Below are 23,628 nucleotides of genomic sequence, written 5' to 3'. Positions count from 1 at the left end.
TAGCCATACTTTTTTTTTTCTTTTGGCAATGCTGTCTCAGAAACATTGGCTCTCTCCAGAGAGACAGCTCTCTCCTCAACCACGAAGCTGTCTTTAAGAAAACTGGTCACAGAGTAGCCAGGTCAAATTCCTTCCCACAGGGATCCTGGGCTCGAAGTACACTGTGGATATGGCTGGGCTCCTTTACAGCTTTGGAACACTCTATCAAAAGGTTCCTCAGCATTCAATAGTCTCTCTGAGGGTTGAGGGGGAAGGGGGAGGGGGGAATAGAGGTGGTGGTGATGGTGGAGGGCACTTAAGGGGAAGAGCACTGGGTGTTGTATGGAAAACAATTTGACAATAAAATATTATGGAGGAAAAAAAAAAAAGGTTCCTGAATAAGTCTAAGAGAACTGCAGAATAGGTTGGTGCACAACACAGCAATGATCTCTAGGGGGTGGTGGTGCCCAACTCCACAAGCCACCCTCCAGCACCTTATCAAGGCCCAGCCCCAGCGAAGTATTATGTGTGTCAATGATTTTACTTTCCCTTTTTCTCTCCCTTCTTCACTTCCCTTAAGTTAAAAAAAATTTTTTAATGCTTTTTTTTTTTTTTTGAGAGACAGAGAGAGACAGTGCGATCAGGGGAGGGTCAGAGAGAGAGGGAGACACAGAATCTGAAGCAGGCTCCAGGCTCTGAGCTAGCAGTCAGCACAGAGCCCGATGCAGGGCTCGAACCCAAGAACCATGAGATCATGACCTGGGCCAAAGCCGGACGCTTAACCGACTGAGCCATTCAGGCGCCCCACTTCCCTTAAGTTAAAAAAAATTTTTTTTAGTCTTTATTTTTGAGAGAGAGAGAGAGAGAGAGAGAGAGAGAGAGAGAGAGAAGCAGACAGAGAGGGAGGCACAGAATCCGAAGCAGGCTCCAGGCTCCGAGCTGTCAGCACAGCTGACCCAGGTCCCAACTCAGGGTTCAAACCCACACGCTGTGAGATCATGACCTGAGTTGAAGTCAGACACTCAACCAACTGAGCCACTGAGGCGCCCCTTCCCTTAAGTTTTCGAGTGAAACTTCTTTTGAATAATCGCAGCATGTTTTGACTGAGCTATAGAAAGTTTAGAGGCAATTTTTTCCTCAACTCAGCCTGGAAAACAAAGAGGACTTTTATACCTATAGAAACTAGTTTTATCACTGGAGATAATAGTAAAGAAAAGAAAAGAAAAGAAAGGAAAGGAAAAGAAAAGAAAAGGCAAGAACTCAGAACTTTATTCTTCCATTTTCTAGCAAGGTGAGGACATGAACAGTAAACACTTCAGCTATCCTATAACACATTTAGAACCCTTTCAAACAATTCCTGATCCAAAAGTAACGGAAAAAAACAAACCACACTTGTGGCAGTGAACAACAGGCTCTGATTACTAAGCCACAAGTGAGCCCAGCTGAAAAGCACAAAAGGCTCTAAGATTTCCTGTCAAAGTGCTCTAATCCACCAGCCGATGAATGCAATCACCGAGCTCTGACTCTTCCGCACTGCCTAGAAATGGCCTGCTCTGGTGCACAAATCAAGGGTACCCTGCAAGGGGCAGATCCTACCATTATTTTGACATCTTTATAGTAGAACCTGAAGAGGAAAAAAAGTGCCACTTAAGTTAAAAGAAAACACAGGAGAAAAACCTCATGACACTGGGTTTGGCAATGGTTTCTTGGATATGACACCAAAAGTACAGGTAACAAAAGAAAAATAGGTAAGTTGGACTTCATCAAAAGTAAAAACTTTTGTGTTTCAAAGGACATTATCAACAGAGTAAAAAGGCAACCCATGGAATTGGAGAAAATATTTGCAAATAATATTATCAGATAAGAGATTATATCCAGAGTAATTTAAGAACTACAACTTAAAAAAAAACTATTTAAAAATGGGCAAAGGACTTATATAGACATTTCTGAAAAGATACACAAATGGCCAATAATTATGCACATGAAAAAATCACTCAATATCACTAGTTATTAAGGAGATGAAAATCAAAACCACAATGAGGGGTGCCTGGGTGGCTCAGTTGGTTGAGCATCCGACTTCAACCCAGGCCAAGATCTCATGGCTGGGGGTTCGAGCCCTGAGTCAGGATCCAGGTCAGCTATGCTGACAGCTTGGAGCCTGGAGCCTGCTTTGGATCTGTGTCTCCCCTGCTCTCTCTCTCTACCCCTCCCCCACTCATGTTCTGTCTCTCAAAAATAAATAAAGTTAAAAAAAATTTTAAAGCCACAATGAGATACCACTTCATACTTCTTACAACTATTATAAAATAAAGTTTTATTTAAAAAAATAACAAGTGTTGGTAAGAATGTGGAGAAATTAGAACTCTTGTACACTGTTGGTGAGAATGTAAAATGGTACAGCTAATGTGAAAAACAGGAAGGTGGTTCTTCAAAAATTAAACATAGAATTACCATATTATCCAGCAATTTTGCACCTGGATATATACCCCCAAAAAATTAATGGAAGGACTCAAACAGATATTTATACACCCATGTTCATAGGAGCCTTATTCACAATACCTAAAACAGGGAATGAACCCAAATGTCTATTAACAGATGAATGGATAAACAAAATATGGCATATACATAAAATAGAATGTTATTCAGCCTTAAAAAGGAAGGAAACTCTGAGAGGCATGAACCTTGACGATATTATGCTAAGTGGAGCGCCTGGATGGCTCAGTTGGTTAAGTGTCTGACTTCAACTCAGGTCATGATCTCACAGTTCGTGGGTTTGAGCCCCCTTGGGTTCTGTGCTGACAGCTTCGGATTCTGTGTCTCCCTCTCTCTGCCCCTCCCCAACTTGCACTTGGTCTCTCTCTGTCTCTCTGTCTCTCTCTCAAAAATAAACTTAAAAAAAAAGAAACCTTATAAAAAAGATATTATACTAAGTGAAATAAACTAGTCACAAAAGAACAAATGTTGCATGATTCCACTTACATAGATATTAGAGTATTCAAATGCATGGAGACAAATTGTAGAATGGTGGTGGTTGCCAGAGCTGAGGGGAGAAAGAAGTGAGGAGTTATTGTTTGAGGACAGACCTTTAGTTCTGTAACATGACAAGAGTTCTATGGGTGGATGGTGGTGATAGCAGCACAACAACATGTATGTCTTTAACACAACTGTGCACTTAAAAATAGATAAGATGTCAGAGCTCCTGGGCTCATTCAGTTAAGCATCTGACTTTGGCCCAGGTCATGATCTTAAGGTTTGTGAGCCTGAACCTGGAGCCTGCTTCAGATTTTGTGTCCCTCTCTCTCTGTGTGTCCCACCCCACTTGTGTGCGCGCGCGCTCTCTCTCTCTCTCAAATAAACATTTTTTTAAATGGCTAACATGGGGGGGGCCACCTGGGTGACTCAGTCAGTTGAACATCTAACTCTTCATTTTTTTAAAATGTTTATTTATATTTGAGAGAGAGACAGAGACAGAGTGCTAGCCAGGGAGGTGCAAGCCAGAGAGAGACACAGAATGTGAAGCAGGCTCCAGGCTCTGAGCCATCAGCATAGAGCCCGACGTGGGGCTCAAACTCACAAACTGTGAGATCATGACCTGAGCCGAAGTTAGACACTTAGCCCATTAAGCTACCCAGACGCCCCCTAACTCTTCATTTCTTGATCCTAGGGTCCCGGGATCAAGCCTGCGTCAGACTCTGTGCTGGGTGTGGAGCCTGCTTAAGATTTTCGCCCTCCCTCTGCCCCTCCCCTCCACTCACTCATGTGTGCTCATTCTCTCTCTAAAAAATAAAAATAATAAGATGGGAGATTTTATGTTCTATATATTTTACCACAATTAAAAATCAAAACAACAAAAACATGAGCCTCAGCTTGGGAGAGCCTGAAATTACTTTTATTTATTTGTCTAAAGTTGTCTCATCAAACTCTTACTGACTAGCAACAACCAGTCATTCATTCAGCAAATATTTATTGAACATGTGCCATGTGCCAAGTATGCCTCTAGACACCTGAGATACAGTAGTAAATAAAACAGATGGAAAGCCCTGATTTTCAGTTTTCATTCTAAACTGATTAATAGTTTTGATTGAAACCTTAATGCCAATATATTAATTTACAAAAAGAACCAGAACTGATACCTGACCAAAGAAATACAAGTGGACTTTTAACATGTGAAAAGATGTTAAACATTTTTGAAAATAAGATAAATGAAAATTAAAACTGTATAATTCCATTTATATGAGGTACCCTATTCATATAGACAGTAGAACTGTGGTTGCCATGGGCAATTCCTCTGTGAATTGTCAGAAACTTCAAACTGTTGACAACATACTCTATTTCTGTAGGGAAACTGGTACTCCCCATACATCGCTCTTCTAAGGACAAAAAGACACATTTTTGATGTGTAGCAATTATGTAATAATTAAGCAATTAAGTCTCAGCAGTTTTTCCATTGAGTTCAACAGCATATCATTTGCCATGGGAATTGTATGTCATGAACCACTCTCCTTTAAGAACAATTTCTAGGGGCCCCTGGGTGGCTCAGTCGGTTAAGCCTCCGGCTTCAGCTCAGGTCAGATCTCACGTTCATGGGTTCTAGCCCCGCATCAGGCTCTGTGCTGACAGCTAGTTCAGAGCCTGGAGCCTGCTTCCGGTTGTGTCTCCTTCTCTCTCTGCCCTTCCCCCTCTCATGCTCTGTCTCTCTCTGTATCAAAAATAAATAAAACATTTTTAAAAAAAAGAACAATTTCTAAAAAATAAATGCAAATTTGTAAAGATATCAAGTGGTTCAGTCGGTTGAGTGTCCAACTTCAGCTCAGGTCATGATCTCATCATTTGTGCGTTCGAGCCCCATGCCAGGTGTTTTGCTATCAGGGCAGAGCCTGCTTGGGATTCTCTGTTCCCCTCGCTCTCTGCCCTTCCCGCGTTTGTGTGTGTGTGTGTGTGTGTGTGTGTGTGTGTGTGTGTGTGTGCGCGCGCGCGCGCGCCCGCGCTCTTTCTCTCTCAAAAATAAATAAAACATTAAAAAAAAAAAGATATCAATAGGAGGATGCTTATTGCAGCATTGTCTGTAATAGCAAAACCTGCAAAAAAAAAAATCTGGATGTTTATCAACCAAGAAATGGTTGGGTAAATAATGGTATATTCATACTATACCGAATGTTATGGAATCGTTGAAAATAGCTAGGTTTGTCTACATTCTACCATATATTAAATAAAAATTAAGTTGCAGAAAAAAATGTATCATTATTATTAGCAAATATTCAAATTGCATTGACAATGTGTCAAATAGTGTTCTAAGGGCCTTTCATATTTTTTATTGAAATATAATGAGCATACAGTGTTATATTAGTTTCAGAGGTACAATATGATTCAACAATTCTATACATTACTCAATGCTCACTGCAATACGTATAGGGCTTTTCTTTTTCTTTTTTTTAAGCTTATTTATTTTGGGAGAGAGGGAGAGAAAGAGAGCAGGGAAGGAGCAGAGAGAATCCCAAGCAGGTTCCAAACTGTCAGCCCAGAGTCCATTGTGGGCCTGGAACCACAAATGGTGAGATCATGACTTGAGCCAAAACCAAAGGTTGGATGCTTAACTGACTGAGCCACCCAGGTGCCCTGGTGTAGGGCTTTTCATATATTATCACATTTAATCCTCACAACAACCTTATTAGGTAAGTACTATTATTATCCCATTTTAAAGATGAGGAAGTTCAGGCATAGAGAAAATGAGTAACCTGCCCAAGGTTAAACAGCTAATAAATGACTCGAGCCTGGAATGGAACCCAGGTTCTCTGACTCTGGATTACCATCATACACACTGTCTCTAAACATAATTCTATGCTTGGGTATGTGCAAATATACATATATCATATGTGTATGAATATATGTATATGGTGTATGTTTGTATGTGTCTGTGTCTATGTGCTTAATCATATAATGTATCTCTAGATCTAGATATATAAACTTAGGGGAGAAATGGAAAGATATCCCACCAAACCATTATTATAATGGTTATAATTCTCAGGGTTGGGGAGGATGGCAAAAATAAGGGAAAGGATTTTCACTACTTTTGTGTGTGTGTGTGGGTGTGAGTGATTATGTATGTGTGGATAATAGGATCTTTCTGGTAAGTTTTTTTTTAAATTTTGTTACTGTGGTAAAAAACACATATAACATAAAATTTACTATCTTAACCATTTTTAACTGTACATTTCAGTGGCATTAAGTACATTCACATTGTTGTGCAGCCATCACCACCATCCATCCACAGAACTCTTCGTGTTATAAAACTGGAACTCTAGGGGCACCTGGGTGGCTCAGTCAGTTGAACGTCCAGCTTCGACTCAGGTCATGATCTCACAGTTCATGCGTTCTAGCCCCGTGTCAGGCTCTGTGCTGACAGCTAGCTCAGATCCTGGAGCCTATTTCAGATTCTGTGTCTCCCTCTCTCTCTGACCCTCCCCTGCTCGCACTGTCTCTCTCTGCCTCTCAAAAATAAATAAAAATCATTAAAATAAAAAAAAAACTGAAACTCTATACCCATTAGACAACAACTCTCCATTTCTTCCTCCTTGGCCAGCCCATGGCAACCACAGTTCTACTGTCTATATGAATAGGGTACCTCATATGAATGGAATCATACAGTATTTGTCTTTTTGTGACTGGTTTATTTCATGTAGCACAATGTCCTCAAGCTTCATCTATGCTATAGCTTATGTCAGAATATCCTTCTTTCTTACGGCTGAAAAATATTGTTATACATATATATCACATTTTGCTTAGCCACTTATTCCTCAATGGACACATGGGTTGTTTCCATGTTTTAGCTACTGTGAATAATGCTTCTATGAATATAGGTATACAAATATCTTTCACTTTTCAGAGATATTTATCCAGAACTAGAATTGCTGAATCATATGGTAATTCTATGTTTAATCTTTTGAAGAACCACAGTGTTTTCCAAAGTGGCTGTACTGATTTACATTCTTACCAACAGTGCACAAAAATTCCAATTTCTCCACACCCTCACTAACACTTGTTATTTTCTGTGTTTTGTTTTTAATATTTTCTAAGTTTATTTGTTTATTTTTAAAGAGACACCACAAGCATGGGGGAGGGTGAGAGAGAGAGAGAGGGAAAAAGAGAGAATCCCAAGCAGGCTCCACACCATCAGCACAGAGCCTGACACAGAGCTTAAACTCACAAAACCAGGAGATCAAAACCTGAGCCAAAACCAAGAGCCAGATGCCCAACTGACTAAGCCATCCACGCACCCTTGTTTTTTTTTTTTATAGTAGCCATCCCAACAGATGTGAAGTGCTATTTCATTGTACTTTTGATTAGTAATTCTCTAATGTTTAGTGATATTGAACATCTTTTTGTGTGCTTCGCCATTTGTATATCTTTTTTTTTTGAGATATATTTATTCAAGAACTTGACCTATTTTTGTTTGGATTTTTGTTGTTATTGTTATTGAATCGAGTAAATTTTGACACATACACTCCCTGAGACCCATCCACCCAGTGATCTGTATATACAATTTTATAATTCTGGACTTATCATCCACCAGTTTCCTGGGTCACAAGAGTCATTTCAAAGTTTCTAAAATTGGGGGCGCCTGGGTGGCTTAGTCCATTAAATATCTGACTCTTGATTTTGGCTCAGGTCATGATCTCACAGTTTGTGGGATCAAGCCCCCAGGTGGGCTCTGCACTGACAGCTCAGAGCCTGCTTGGGACTCACCCTCTCCCTCTCTCTGCCCCTCCCTCACTGCTTGCCTGCACACACTCTCTCTCTCAAACTAAATAATAAATAAACTTAATTTTTCTTCTAAAATTGGACCTACGTTTCATAAGTTTCACCATCGCCCCTCCCTCACCCCAACCTCTGTGTCTGCACACACCCACAAATCACTAGTCCAATTTAATCAGCCTTTCCCCCCCTCTTTCTGCCCCCATGGGCAGTAGTACAGTAGAATAGCATCCTTTACAATGTTCATATATATACTTAATTGGAAACTTTTACTGAGTTGCCTACTGCCTTTCCTTCTCCGGCCTAAATGTTCCAAAATCCTTAAGAAATGGTTTTTGCTTAGCACTATGCATTAACTAGTATGGGGGAAGAAATTAAAAAACTCCCTGGTTCTAGGAGGAAAACGCCTGAGTACCTCCAGTCAAACCGCAATGACCACGTGGAAACAACAAAGCTAAGCCTTCTGAACCCCAAATCACAACGTGCCAGGCGGGCAGGGGTGAGAACAAGGTTTGCAGAAACTGTGCCGGAGAAGCCGATCATGGCATTCGCACAGTTCTGTGTAGAAAGGACGCTATGCTTTGCTGGAAAACTAGCAATCACCGCCAAGCTGCGCTGCCAGGCTTCCACCGCGTCCCCAAGGTCCGACTCCTCGGCAGGACCGGTTTTCTCCCTGCGGCCGCCGCCTTTCCCCCAGCCCTGCTCTGCCTCCAGAGCATAGGGCTTTGTGGTGCCTTGGCGCGCGCAGTTCTTTCCGCCCCAAAGCCTTCACTCCAGTCCCACTCAACCTTCCGGTGTTCTTAGATCCACCTCAACTCCGCTCTAAGACCGAGGAGGATCTGATAGGCCGAATGAATGAGGAAATGAAGAAATCATAAAATAGTAACTTTTATCCGCACGTAACCTGGCAGAAAGATGTGGAACTCTTAAGTCGGATTAGGGTTCCAATACCAGTTTTTCCACTTAGTCGTTGCTGGGTGAAGTTCACTCCACTGAGTGTTCAAGAAACGTTTGTTGAACGAATGAATAAGGTATTCTCGCAGAGATGTGTGAAGAATTAAAAGAGACAATGCTTGTACCGTCCGCTGGCCACCATCAAGGTTCAACAGAATTACTACTCTCCCTACTATATACCACGTTCTGTATTTAAGTGGACTGTGAGTTCCCACAGGGAAGGGGATGTCTAACAGGGTCCCCAAGGGGTTGGGTCACATTTACGTGACTAGACTGTAGATGGAGGATTACAATTTTTTAAGTGCTCCGGGCGAGGAAGATCACATATTCCGAATGATCTGCAGAGCTCCCAAGTCCCATCACCCCTCGAGAATCTCGGCTAGTTGGCGTATAAAAAGGCCTACTATACCTGCAGTTCGAGTCTGTGCTCCACGGGACTCCACCCCACCCAGCGGCTCCAGCGGCGGAGCCGGAGGGAGGCCCACCGCTTGCTCCTCCCAGGGGCCGGCGCCTTGGGAGCACGCCTGCGCACTGCTCTCTGCTTGTCTCCTCCCTCCTCCTCTTCGTTAGTCCTTCGCGTTTCGAGCGCTAGGTCCTTTTTGTCCCCTACTCCGAGCGGTGTCAGCTTCCGTGCGGAAGTGCTGGCCGTGAGGGAAGAAGATGGCGGCGACTGTGGTGGCGTCGCCTGGTGCGGTGGCTGGTCGGGCCAACAAGCGCGGCGGCCCTGGGCCGGGAAGCGGCAGCGGTGCGGGAGCCAAAGGGACGGAGGAGGAACCGCCGCCGCCCCTACAAGCAGTGCTGGTGGCAGATAGCTTCAATCGCCGCTTCTTCCCCATCTCCAAGGACCAGCCTCGGGTGAGCGCCGCGCGTGGAATCAGCCAAAGGGCCCGAAGGCGGCCGGGCTAGAGCAGGTTATCCTCTCGGCCTAGCGAGGAGTGCTCTGACAAATGGACACTCGTGCTGGCCGCCTCAGGCTTGGAACGCATGCAGAGGGCTAGATGTAGGAGTAGTGCTTGTGAGAAGCCTCCACACGGGGATTCAGTGCCCCAGGAAGCTGTGCTGCCTTCAACCGTGCAGTGGAAAAAGATCCTTACGTGAATGGGAACAGCACTTCCTTTTGCCTGCAAAAGGGAGGTCATATGCCTAAAAAAAGAGCAGACCGTTAAAAGTCTGATCCCATAGTAAGTGCTCCCTTGAATTTCAGAGGGTGTCCTTTTTTTCTTGCCAGGTTTTAATGACAGCTGGTGCCATCTGTCAAAAGGAGGACAGAACTGGTTTAGTGGTTGGTTGCCGGCAGACCCCGTTATTGGCTAGATACCGGGGGATTGGACTGAGCTAAGGGATTGCTGGGTCACTCAGCAGTCCTTAGTTCAGCCAAAGACAGCTGCATTCGGATCAGAAAAATATCCTAACTTCCCACTCCTCCCAAAAAGCCTAATGGCCGTTCATTTTGGATAAACGATTGAGGTGACCAGAAAGAGATCAGGAAGAAAATTTTAGGGGGGAAAGGGCATTATCACTGCTTACATTTCTGGAAATATGATTGATTTTTGGTATTATCCTTTGCCAGGGCAGCCTTTTGTTCTGTAGCAGCTATGTGTCTAGTGTTAAGCAAGTAGAGTCCATGCTTGCTGTTAGATTTTCATCCTAGATTCTGATGCTTAGAGCATGCCATGAACGTCAAAGGTAGGAGCCTGATTACTTTTAAGTTTAGAAAATAAAGTAAAACGATAGTGTTTGGGAACACTGATAGGGAGTGAAAATTGTGGTTAAGTGGAGGAAAGAATAGTACCCAGAGGGCCTTCCTGGATCAAGACTTCAGACTTTTTTCATCTCCTGCCCTCCAGGTCCTCTTGCCCCTGGCCAATGTGGCACTTATTGACTACACTCTGGAATTTCTGACTGCCACAGGTGTACAGGAAACCTTTGTTTTTTGTTGCTGGAAGGCTGCTCAAATCAAGGAACATTTACTGTAAGGCTCTGCAACTTTTCTTTACATTTTTCACCATTTTTTCCAGTTTCCTTAGGATGGTTGTAACTAAATAAGGGGAACTTGTGAGGGGGAAAAATGTGTCTGGATTCCATCATAAGGACTAGGGCCTTCACCTATCAGGAGGTGAGCAGCTGAACTTGTGACAAAGATTAAAGAATAACATTTGGATTTTTTCTGAATCTCGTTTATAAAGTTTGACCTCGTAGATTTTGCTTTTATTTAAAGCCTCCAGTATGGAAGTCATAAGAGTAGCATCTTCATTTTGCCACTGAGCTTCTAAATATTGAGCCTTTCCTCATCTTTGTATTCCCATTGCCTAGCTTAGTACAAAGCACATAGTAAATAAACACTTAACAAATGTTTGGTGAAATCTTCTTGAAAAAGAGTGAATCTCAGGATCTATAGAAGTTTAGGGAATAAAGATTCCCTAATCTTAGCATGGTGTCCTTTAGACAGCTCCTAAATTTGGTTTGGACTTTGCAAGGAGAGAAGTAGCATAGAAAGTGTGTTCCCAGGATACTTTGTATACTCTAAGTCTCAGCAGGATTTTGAATACAGATCCATGTTTGGGGAGAGGTATCAGAGTATTGAGAAGAAATAACGATGTTTCTCTAACTCATAAAACAAGACGTGACACAGGATGCTGAAACCATTAATTAGGGTTCATAAATCTCTTTGAAGTAGAGGATGCTGGCAGGAACCCAAAAAAGCCATAGAGAAGGAATATGAATGTTGAAATGGGGGGGGGGGATAGAGAAGCTCCACACAGTCTTTATGCTTGATTTGCTCATTCCCTTCATCCCCCTTCCTTTAGGAAATCCAAGTGGTGCCGCCCTACATCCCTCAATGTGATTCGAATAATTACATCAGAGTTATATCGATCGCTGGGGGATGTTCTCCGTGATGTTGATGCCAAGGCCTTGGTGCGCTCTGACTTCCTTCTGGTGTATGGGGACGTTGTCTCAAACATCAATATTACCAAAGCCCTGGAAGAACACAGGTCAGGCTGGGAAGATGGGAAGGACAAAGGGTTTGCAACCAGCAGAGCCCTAAGACTGCTATTTTTCTGCTCTCTCCTTCCTATCCTTTATAGATTAAGGCGGAAGCTAGAAAAAAACATATCTGTGATGACAATGATCTTCAAAGAGTCATCCCCTAGCCACCCAACTCGTTGCCATGAGGACAATGTGGTAGTGGCTGTGGATAGTGCCACAAACCGGGTTCTCCATTTCCAGAAGACCCAAGGTCTTCGACGGTTTTCTTTTCCTCTGGTATGTGGGTATCTGGGATCCTTGAGGTGGGAAAGTGACAGGCTTCAGCAGGAGACAGGTTAAAGTCCTTGTAACTTGTCCCTGCAGAGTTTGTTCCAGGGCAGTGGAGATGGTGTAGAGATTCGCTATGATTTACTGGACTGTCACATCAGCATCTGCTCTCCTCAGGTGAGCTTTTCAGGGCTAGAGCTGCACATCCAATGAGTAGAACTCTGAGGTATGTTACTGCCCCCTTAGAAGGCCAGGGTATATTTCTTCTCCCTTTTTCTCTTATCAGTTCCACAGTAAATAGGTGCTTCATCTTGACCCCAGTATCCCATTGGGAGTCTTTTTGGAATTCTGGCCCTTGTCGAACTGTCATAGGGTCTGATAGGTCTCTGGAGGCTTATCTTTGCTTCCAGAGAGTAGCACTCACTGTAGTCCCACCCAACTTCCCCCCACAGGTGGCTCAACTGTTTACAGACAACTTTGACTACCAGACTCGAGATGACTTTGTGCGAGGCCTGTTAGTGAATGAGGAGGTAAGAAAAGATTCCCACGCCTCTTTAGAGGGCTATGATTTTATCCCATGCTGATAACTTTTGGTCCTCTTTTATGTTTTATTGAGCCTTAGGAGTAAGGGAAAGAACTAGGGGGTGGGGTGGGGGGAGAGAGAAGCAATACACAAAGAAACATCTTGACCATTTGGCTAGGACATTAAGAGGCGGAGGGGAACTTAAAGTTAGAAAAGAGTTGTACCTGGTTGTATTCTTCCTCTCTTATTTGCTTGCGTGACCGCCCTTTCCTTTTCCCCTCTCAGATCCTAGGGAACCAGATCCACATGCACGTGACAACCAAGGAATATGGTGCCCGAGTCTCCAACCTACACATGTATGCGGCTGTCTGTGCTGATGTCATCCGCCGATGGGTCTACCCACTCACCCCAGAGTCAAACTTCACTGACAGCACCACCCAGAGCTGCACTCATTCCCGGCATAACATTTACCGAGGGCCTGAAGTCAGCCTAGGCCATGGCAGCGTCCTTGAGGAAAATGTGCTTCTGGGTTCTGGCACTGTCATTGGCAGCAATTGCTCTATCACCAACAGTGTCATTGGCCCTGGCTGCCACATTGGTGAGCACAGGTGGGGAAGTCAAGCTAGTCACCCTAGGAGCAGGAACCTGGGGAGCCCCATGTCTTCAGAGAAGGATAGACAGGGATCATCCCTGAGAATGAGTAACTAGTGTGGCTACCTTAGTAAAGGACAGATTAGGGATTTGAAATTTGTGGCCTTTAATTTGTGGCCTTTGAGCCTCTTATTGGGTGACTCTTCACATTCCAGAGGACCCTATTCACATTCAGGACCAAGAAGATAATTAACATGCAATAGTAACATCTGTTTGGAGCATTGCAGTTTACAAAGGGGTTTTGCATGCATCGTTTCATTTATCCTCACAAAAACCTTGTGAAGTGAGTATTATTTATCTCCAGCTTATAGCCAAGCAAACAGGCTCAAAGAAGTTGTCTCCCTCAGGTTCATAGCTAATGAGAAGGCAGTGCTAGGACTTGATTCTGAGTATTCTAAGTGCATTGTTCTTTTTACTCTACCATTACTACCTGGTTGTTTCTTGGTAAGTCACTGTGATTGTAGGAACGTGATGCTTTTAATGGAACTTTTCCTTTAAAAGAACAATAATAGAATTCAAATTCTAAAATGTATAAGAAGAGGGGCATCTGGCTGGCTTAGTCGATAGAGTATGGGACTCTTGATCTCAGGGTTGTGAGTTTGAGCCCCGCATTGGGTGTAGAGATTACTTAAAATCTTCTAAAAAAAATAAAATGTACAAGAAAAGATGGGAAAACTTAGTTCTACTTCTAGACATGGATATGATTCTAGCAAGCATCTTAAGTCCAAAGGGATCCCCAGATATCTCAAAGGTTCTCAGATTCTTCAGTCCAGTATACAGTCTGTGATTGTTGTAAACCTGGTAGAGGATGGTCATGGTAAGCGCTGTTCTGTTCTCAGGCTGGAGCTTAGAAAGGGAGAGGGTGTTCTGGTGAACATGGAGTATCAGAGCTGAGTGGGATTGTGCTGGTATCAGTCAGCCCTGTCCTCCAGGAATGGCCCTGGTTTGGAGCCCCGAGTGACCAGGAATACTTCCTGTCCTGAGCCAGGTGATAACGTGGTGCTGGACCAGGCCTACCTGTGGCAGGGTGTCCGAGTGGCTGCTGGAGCACAGATCCATCAATCTCTGCTCTGTGACAATGCTGAAGTCAAGGAACAAGTTACACTGAAGCCACGCTGTGTCCTTACTTCCCAGGTGAGACCAGCTCCATACTGCACACAGGCCCCAAACTAAATGGTGGTCATGTTGAGCTAGAGGGGCCTTATGTCCACCCATGTACCAGCCTGAATTGCGAGTCCCGATTCAGTGAATTAATTTTTTTAATATTTATTTATTTATTCTGAGAGAGCATGGGTACATGCACCCACACAAGTGGGGGAGGGACAGAGAGAAAGGGAGAGAGAGAATCCCAAGCGGGCTCTGCACTGTCAGTGCAGAGCTGGACGCAGGACTTGATCCCATATGAGATCATGACCTGAGCCAAAATCAAGAGTCAGAGACTTGTGGCACCTGCGGGGCTCAGTCAGTTAAGCAGCCGACTTCAGCTCAGGTCATCTCACAGTTCCTGGGTTCAGCTCAGACCCTGGAGCCTGCTTCTGATTCTATGTCTCCCTCTCTCTCTGACACTTCCTTGCTCACACTCTGTGTGTCTCTCTCTCAAAAATAAATAAACGTTAAAAAAAAAAAAGAGGCTTAACTGACTGAACCACCCAGGTGCACCTTTTTTTTTTTTAATGTTTATTCTGAGAGAGAGCGCGCGTGTGCGAGCACACGTGGGGGAGGGGCAGAGAGAGAGAAGGAGAGAGAATAAATCCAGTGGATTCATTTATTTTTTATTTAGCTTAGTAAAAATAGTTGCTCTCATTGTCAAGATGTACCTTTCCCCAACACACTAATGGATCTGTGCCACCTACTGTTTTTTGGTCCCCTAGGTGGTAGTGGGCCCAGATATCATGCTGCCTGAGGGCTCGGTGATCTCTTTGCACCCTCCAGATGCAGAGGAAGATGAGGATGATGGCCAGTTCAGTGACGATTCTGGGGTTAACCAAGAAAAGGAGAAAGTGAAGCTGAAAGGTGTGAGGCTTAGCAGGTGTGGGGCATCTGTGTGTCTCTCTGCCTCATGGGAAAACCAGTATTTCCTCCTAGAGGGATTGTGCTTCTCATGTGCCTTCACTAAAGATCAGTGCTTTTCCAGGTTACAATCCAGCAGAAGTCGGAGTTGCTGGCCAGGGCTACCTCTGGAAAGCTGCAGACATGAATGTGGAGGAGGAAGAGGAACTACGGCAGAATCTATGGGGTGAGCTAGGCCTTATTCCTATCACCACCACCCCCTTCTAAATCGGAATATTTTGAGGGAGAGTAAACACTTCAGAATCAGACTACTGGTTTATTACTTTATTCATTCAGACAGGGTAGAGAGATTACTCTGTGTCAGTGGCTCTTCCTTTACTTTTCTTGTTTCTCATCCTTAATGGGTTCCCAGGACTCACGATCAATGTGGAAGAAGAGAGTGAAACTGAAAGTGAGCAGAGTATGGATGCTGAGGAGCTGGACAGCCGAGCAGGCTCCCCACAAATGGATGACTTCAAAGGTGGGTGGCCAGAGAAACAGTCCCCTAGGACAAAAGAGGAAAACTTCCAGTTCATTCATTGTCTGGATCAACTAGCCAGAGACTTGTGTTTCCCCCAGAAGGGGTTTGGTATAAAGTCAGGCCTATAGGATGCTGGGGTGACTCATTCGGTTAAGCATCCCAAGTCTTGATTTCGGCTCAGATCGTGATCTCACAGTTTGTGAGTTCAAGCCCCACATTGGGCTCTATACTAACAGTGTGGAGTCTGCTTGGGAATCTCTCTCTCCCTCTCTCTGTCCCTCCCAGCTCATGCTTTATCTCTCTCTCAAAATAAATAAATATTTAAAATAAATAGATAGATAGATGGATAGATAGGTAGGTAGGTGAGGACTAGAGAACTTAAAACATTCTGGAGTGATGTTGGCTCATGAACTTCTCCTTGCTTTGATTTTAGTATTCCAGAATGAAGTCCTGGGAACACTACAGCGGGGCAAGGAGGAGAACATTTCTTGTGACAATCTAGTCCTAGAGATCAACTCTCTCAAGTAAGAGCAGCCCCTCCCTCTCCTCCTCTCCACAAGGTAGTCCCAGGCAGGTAGAGGTTCTCTCCTGTTTCCTTCCCAGATAGGAACTGATTCCTTCAGCATCCTAAGTGAGCAAGCTAGTAGAGAATTAGGGTAATTTAAAGAGAGCATTAGGTTCTGGCCTCAGCACAGACTTCCCTCTTCCAAAGTCCTCCCCTTGCATGTTGTTCCATCTGACTTCCCCAGTGTCCTGTCAAAGTCATGGTCCTGCAGCAAGCTGAAAGTGCCAGCAAAGGCCCTGGTGTCACCCTGGTCTTCCCACAGGTACGCCTACAACATAAGCCTAAAGGAGGTGATGCAGGTATTGAGCCACGTGGTCCTGGAGTTCCCATTACAACAAATGGATTCCCTGCTGGACCCAAACCGCTACTGCGCCCTGCTGCTTCCGGTGAGTAAAGATGGTCTGGAGATGAGAGATTGGGTGGTGGCAGACCTACATCCTTGCTGTGTTTCACTTTAAAGGAAAGGTGTTATTGTGGGATATATGTTACTTGTGGTTCCTTTCTCCTTGCCTCTGGATGTAGATTGGGTGCTAGAGCAGCCCAAAAATATATCTAGAATAGTCCTGGACTTTTATACTCTCTGGCTGAAATGATTTGGCACAGAATGAGATCAACCTTTAGTCTGGCTGTTGATATTTTGAGGCAGCCTGTAACATCCGACCCCATTTTACCTTCTCTGGGAAATTTTTTCTTTTTCACCAACCCTGACTGCAAGCAACCCCCAAGTCCCTCTGACATGATTCCTCAGGCCTGAATCATCTCCCCCTTGTTTTCCCATATCCTGATAGTCCTGTGTTATCAATATTGACTTTCTTTGCTATCGAGGTGTAGGGGCATGCTCAGGAATGTATTGCAGCTCCCTTCTCCTTTCTTCCATAGCTACTCAAGGCCTGGAGTCCTGTTTTTAGGAACTACATAAAGCGTGCAGCTGATCATTTGGAAGCATTGGCAGCCATTGAGGAATTCTTCCAGGAGCATGAAGCTCTTAGTACTTCCCTGGCCAAGGTGAATACCACCTCAAGCCCCCTAGTCCTGCATTTGCTTTGAAACATGCCTGGGCTACCTTCATGGAGACACAAAACAGGCTGACATGAATCCAGTATGTGGTTTGATTAATAGCACCTTCCACCCCTATTATCATGCTGTTTGCTAGGATGGTACAACTTGGAGTCAGGCTAGTAAAGCAGCCATTTGGTGATTATCCCGGGGACCTAGCAATAGTTCCAGAAGTTAAACCTATCCCAGTAGCAGAGTGAACAGCTCATTCTTGTCTATTTTTAAAGCAACTGATTAATGTTTAAAAGGAAGCTGATAGTCTGGTGGAGAGAGGTGCTAAGATTTTGCCTCATCTTCCTCTGTTATCTATTATATCTTGCTAGACTCTTTGAGGTCCTTGAAATCTCCTCTGTTGGTCTTCTGCAGGTCCTGATGGCTTTCTACCAGCTAGAGATCCTGGCTGAGGAAACAATCCTGAGCTGGTTCAGTCAAAGGGATATGACTGATAAGGGCCGACAATTGCGCAAGAACCAACAGGTAAGTCAGGCTGCCCTCCTGTCACCACAGTGGTTGTCTGGTCCCTGGCTCTTGGTCATAGATTCCAGGGTGGTTGGTCCCTGGGACTCTGGCTGCTAAAGCTGTTTATCTGCTAAGGAGAACAGAAGGGTTATATGCCCCTTCCTCAATAGCTCTCCGCTCTGCTCCTTACAGCTGCAGAGGTTCATCCAGTGGCTAAAAGAAGCAGAAGAGGAGTCATCTGAAGATGACTGAAGCCGCACTGCCTGCTCCTACGGGTGTGGTTGATAGCCCTCCTGGCTTCTGGGCCAGAGCAAATGAGGCTAGTTGCAGAAGGATGAGTGATTGCCATCCAAGCTGAGACTTAAAGGAGCAGAAGCTGGAACTACAGTATTCTTCCCACCGCCAGCAACCATGTGCCTCCCATCCTGACTGGGGAGTTGGGAAAAGGGAAGTTGGGCTGGAACAAAGTTCTGCCTAAAGAGGAGCAAGGCAGGCCCTGCAGTTAGAGGAAGCCCAGAGGAACAGTTTTGTGCTCTGGCTTTCCCTCAGGGAACAGCAGAGAGCAGCTGGCCCTTTCTGCTGCTTGTATTTGTTAATATTAAAAAAAAAAAAAAAAAAAAAAAAAGAGGGATGTATTTGGTTTCTCTCCAACTCTGACTGATCAGCTCTTAAAATAGGTGACAAGAGAATTCTGAACCTGGCAGCTTTTCCTTAACACCTGGGAGAGTGGGTGAGGGGAGGGGTGTTATTGCCACTAGGTGGTACTGTGGTGCCTTGCTAATTGACCATTGCCTTGGCTCAAGGGTAGTGAAAGGCCTAGATTCTTTTCTAGCCTCTGTGGACCAATTTGTGGCCTTGGAGTAGTGTTCCTGAGCCTATTTCCATAGAATCCTAATGCAAACACTTTCCTGCCAGAGGGTGATGATCCAAGCATATGTAAAGTCCATTAACCAACTGCCATGCTTTGTGCAGTTGATCCAGTACAATTATCAGGGAAGCTGCGATATTCAGAATCTTAAAGATAAGAAAGTTTGCTTAAGGTTTCAAGACTCTTGAGGAGTAAAGCTAAGGACTTGAATCATAATCAAGAATTATTTGTGTTTCAGGACATTCAGTGTCTCAGCGAAGGGAAATTGCCTCCAGAGGCAAATACAATCCCAAGCCAGCAATGAATATCCTAAGAACAGAGAGCCTATGAAATGGCTTTCCTTTAGTATTGTTTACTGTATGATAAACATTTTGCTAAATACTTTTCATGTGTTTAAGTTAAACTTCACAGTACACAGAACAGGTCATATCCTCATTTTCAGATGAACGTTAATTTCAGAGAGGTCCCATAACTGGTTATTGATAAAGCTGGCGTTTGTCATTTTGCTCTATTAACCTCTATTACCCCTTTCACCTCAACTAGGAGACATGCTCTTCTGTCTCATCTTTTTTAGCTTTTGTTGTCCTAAAACCCTTACCCTATTGACACTTAAACTATGACAAATATTAGTGGCAACCAGTGGACATTACAGATAAAATGTTTGCCATTATTCATTTGAGTTGGGTAGAAAGGAGTTAGCTGAGGAAAATAATACTGAATTGATTCAGGGGTGTGAATGGGCATAACTGAGTATTTCTAAAGAGGAAAAAAACGGGATTTGGCTTAATTTACTTTTCTTACTCAGTAAAGCTCAGTTTCTGATTTTTAAAATACCGGAACTAGTGCCTGGAGAGCATATGAACGTTTTGGCATGGACTGCTAGGAGCTGTTCAATACTGTAGAGCATCTCTGATTTGTATCTAATGGGTGACAGAGGTAAGAGGTGGCCTATAGAACTATTTAGAAGGAAGAGATTCCTTCCAGAGGAGTAAGTAGGGAAGGCTTACAGGATTCTGACAGACACTTAAGTGGCTTAAAAGAAGGAAAGGTCAAAGGGGATATTAAAAGCAAAACAAAGGATTCCCATTTAAATGTAGCACACTAAGCACATGGTTTTTGTTTGTTTTTTACTTTTTCAAAAACCCCATTCAAATGCCAGTAATGGAATTTGTCAAAAAAGTCACATGACTCAATAAGGAAAACCAGAAGTGATCACAGTGACTAAGACATTAACATTTTGGAAAACAAAAAATAAATGAAAGCATGAAAATTGACAACAGAACAGAATGAGATGGGTGCTGTCTGTTGAGGTGGTTATTAACAAGGAGCAAACCCAATGTGCCCTTTTGAACTCAGAAGTTTCTGCCAAGGGGATGGGATTGAGGCTGAGAATGGAGTGGGGTGGAGGAGAATCAAAGATCTGTATAAGAAAAGCCCGCCCCCCCCAGGTTTCTACCTCATCTGAGGTAGGTGATTAGCCAGGTGATTACCCCAACTCTCCTGTAAGAAGTGGGAGATTTAGTCTCTGAAGAAATGGTAAAGAGGAAATTATAAAAAATACTCATGAAGGTTTCTTAATCCCAAAGGTCAGGACTTTTCAGATTGAGCTCATGAGCGCCCAGTAGAATGAATGAAATTGCCCCATGAAATTTCAGAACCTTCAGGAAAAGATAATAGAAGCCTCTGGACTCAAGATAGATGGCGGGGGGAGGCGGGGGTGGCTAGATTGGAAATGAAGGATTAAGTGAAAGTATATATGAGTGGTAGGGTTCTGAATATCAGCACACACCAGGCAAAAACAAGCTGGACAAGTGCAGGGGAAAAAGCCTTCTAATGCTTATATTTTTGGTTTTCTCAAAAACAAAAACCATATTTACCCTATTTGATCACCCTACAGTGAAACCTGTCAGTTAAAAAGCCCTGTACCTCGACAGAGCTTCCTATCAGCTTTTTAGTATTTCACTCTTAAATGTGAATAGACTGCCAAGGGTTATTAAACATTTGAGGAAACTTTAAATGTGCAAGGCAGAGACCAAAACAAAATTGAAACCAAGGAAACAATGACAAAGTAGGGAGCTTTTTGAAAACCAAGGGGGTGGGGAGAGCTATAATTATTCTCAAAAGATACTGTATGTCTGAAGAAAGTACTATGAAATAGATAAAGACTTTTTCAAAGTTTTTAGAAATTAAGAAGTAAATAAATTGTTTCCTACTGAGAATTGGAAGACTAGAGAACTGAATAGGCTGGAGACTATATCCTTCTTCATGTAGTTGAATTTTGAGTTGTGACATTTTACCTATCTAACTGGATAATGTTAAGAAAACCTTTCAAAAAGGGAATCATTCAAAAATAAAAGGGAATGGATAGATGATAAAGGAGAAAAAAAATAATCCAGACCAACATCTAACAAGTTATAAAAAGGACAGGGAAAATAGTAGTGATGTTACTAAGTAATTTAAGGAAATATTGTTGAATTTCTAGATGGAAAGGACTCACTAAGTGCCTAGCACAGTGAATAAGCACCAAGATGTATCACCATGAAATTTCAAAACCCAAGGAATAAAGGGCACTTCCTAAAAACTTCCAGCGAGAGTAAAAACAAGTCATGTGCAAAGCCTTAGGAAAAATAGAGATCTGACTGCTTAAGAGCAGCACTGGAACCTGGAAGACAATGTAGAGATACCTTCAAAATTCTGAAGGAAAATTACTTTCAACTCAATCATATTTTCAGATTTGTAAGTTCTCAAAAGGGGTTTTATTTCCCATACTTTCAAAGTAAGCCACCAAAGGGTGTGCTTTACCAAAGCAAAGGAGTAAAAAGTATCTAGGAAATGGGGATTCATCACAGATGAGAGGTAATTCTGAGAATGATGCAGAGGAATCTCAAAAAGAGAGCCCTTCATAGGCTGAGACAGCCAACAGTGCCAACCAGAGCAAGAGAGCAGAAGGTTCCAAGGATAGATAATATATTTGATAATGTAAACAAAATATGTATTGAGAAACTATTAGATTATGTATTAAGACTTAATGTTAGATATATAAAAAAGCAAGTGAAAAAGTAAGGCAATGATTAATGCCAGGAGAAACAAAAAGTTATAAAGCATTTACTCAGTGAAAATGCCAATATTAAAAACTATACTGATTTAACCAAAAAGTAAAATTTTACTATTTTAAGAGGCTAGGAGAAGGTGGAAGAAAAAATAAATCTATCAATTAAAATTGGAAATAATATGCAATGTCCAAAATGCATAAATCAAGAAATAGTATAAGCTTTAAAAAAAAAAAGTATACTGCGGTGGGAAAGAAAATGGGACAGAGAAATGCTGTTAAGAGCTTTCTTGGAGTGCCTGGGTGGCTCAATCAGTTGAGTGTCCAGCTTTGGCTCAGGTCATGATCTCACAATTTGTGGGTTTGAGCCCCGTATGGGGCTCTGTGCTGACAGCTAACTCAGAGCCTGGAGCCTCCTTCGGATTCTGTGTCTTCCTCTCTCTCTCTGAACCCCCCCTGCTCACGCTGTCTCTCTCTCTCTCTCTCAAAAATAAATAAAACATTAAACATTTAAAAAAATAAAATCATACTTTTAAAAAAGCTTTCTTAATATGTACATATATTCGATTTAAGAAAAAGAGTAAAGAGAGGGGTATGAAGTGAAAATGCACAAGACATGTGCAGGCACTAGCAAATAGGTTGATTTGCTGAAGTAAAAAATGTAGTCAGGATATAATGAAACAAAACCTGCAGAGGTTGGCAGTTTAGGTTATAGAGAGTTTCAAATACGATGCTAAGAGTATTTGGAAGGCACTGGGGAATGTGAAGAGGTTTCTGAGCAGAAGAGTCGTGTAGAAGAGGTACTTACTCTGAAAATGCTAATTGGACAACTATACAAAATGGAGTGGGAGGAGCCCACACTTGTTACTGTGGCCTTAAAGGACCTATGTGGTGTGGTCCCAGGCTGCGTTTCCAGTCTCATCTACCAGTATCGCTAAAGTCACAATGCTCTTCTTGTTCCTCAAACTGGGAGAGTTTATTGGTGCCTTGAGTCTTTATATTTGGCTCTGCTCGGAATGCTTCCCCCCCAACACCAGACCCTCTTATAGCTGCTGCTTCTTCTATTCTGTCTTAGTTTAAATGAAAGAGGCCTTCCTTGACCACCCATAATTCTCTTTTCCCTTTTACTAGCACGTCACTCCATTTTATCTTCTTCATAGCATTTGTCACTCTGAAGTTATTTATTACAAGCATGTATGCCTCCTTTCAAGTCCTGAGAGTTGTCTTACATGTCTTGTTTTGCTTTACCCCTGCAGTATCCCTTGCACCTAAGTGGCACTCATTTATTGAATGAATTAAAAGCTAAGGGGTAAGAAGACCTATTAGGGACCAATTATACCTAGTTCTGTTTGAGACTTACTTACTGTCCCAGTCATGCACTCATTTTCATTCTTGCATACATTATGTATCAATCCATTTCTTAAGCCACTGCTTTTCACCTAGCTATTGTATTGAAGTTCTAAGAAGGAATCAGAAATCGATCCTGTTCTGTCCTCAAGGAACTCAGTTTGGTAGACTGACAGCAGCTATGCTTTTCAATAGACCCTAAAGGACCATGCGGAGGTCACTTTCCTCCATTGATTACTGGTCAGAACCGCACCCCCTCAACTCTGGGGACCAAAGTGACCCCTGTATTACACCCGTCCCAGGCCGCTAAGGAACAGCTGATTGATCCCCCTTGGGTCCAGAGCCAGGGCCTTGATGAGTCCGAGAACGCGGCCATCCTGGTGAGATCTACCCTTCCCTATCTGACGGCCTAGGCAACCGCCGCCAATCTCCCGCGGACCTGGGACCTGAGCGCCTGAGGCCGAGCTTGCGGCTTGGCGGGTCGGCTGAGTGTCCGCGGACCCCGCGGAGGACTCGGCCTTCTACTGGGTGACCAACGCAGCTCGGCGGCAGACGGGGGCGGGGCTCGCGCTGGGGCGGGGCCGCGCCGGGGTCGGGGGAGGGGAGCGGGCCGAGCCGCAGCCCAGGGCCCGGAGGGCCG

General features: G+C 43.5%; 1 protein-coding gene and 1 long non-coding RNA gene across 2 annotated transcripts in view; one reads left to right on the top strand and one right to left on the bottom strand.

Moving 5' to 3' along the window:
* Positions 1–9,304: 9,304 nt before the first annotated feature.
* On the top strand, positions 9,305–18,348 carry EIF2B5 (eukaryotic translation initiation factor 2B subunit epsilon). The gene is made up of 16 exons (XM_029939777.1): positions 9,305–9,540; positions 10,533–10,657; positions 11,493–11,678; positions 11,772–11,949; positions 12,037–12,117; positions 12,393–12,470; positions 12,749–13,061; positions 14,103–14,248; positions 14,986–15,127; positions 15,249–15,350; positions 15,537–15,644; positions 16,078–16,168; positions 16,472–16,595; positions 17,089–17,214; positions 17,632–17,742; positions 17,917–18,348. Exons 1-16 carry the CDS (start codon positions 9,346–9,348, stop codon positions 17,974–17,976), a joined length of 2,166 nt encoding a protein of 721 aa, XP_029795637.1. The 5' UTR covers positions 9,305–9,345; the 3' UTR covers positions 17,977–18,348.
* LOC115291958 overlaps positions 15,428–23,628 on the bottom strand; it is an 8,790-nt gene continuing 589 nt past the window's right edge. Inside the window, exon 2 of the long non-coding RNA XR_003908739.1 lies at positions 15,428–15,668. This is a non-coding gene — a long non-coding RNA (uncharacterized LOC115291958). The remainder of the gene's footprint in view (positions 15,669–23,628) is intronic.

The sequence above is a fragment of the Suricata suricatta genome, chromosome 5, assembly GCF_006229205.1.
Source record: "Suricata suricatta isolate VVHF042 chromosome 5, meerkat_22Aug2017_6uvM2_HiC, whole genome shotgun sequence".
NCBI classification, from domain to species: domain Eukaryota; kingdom Metazoa; phylum Chordata; class Mammalia; order Carnivora; family Herpestidae; genus Suricata; species Suricata suricatta.
The sequence above is the reverse complement of the archived record's forward strand: the minus strand, read 5'-3'. Positions and strand labels throughout refer to the sequence as shown.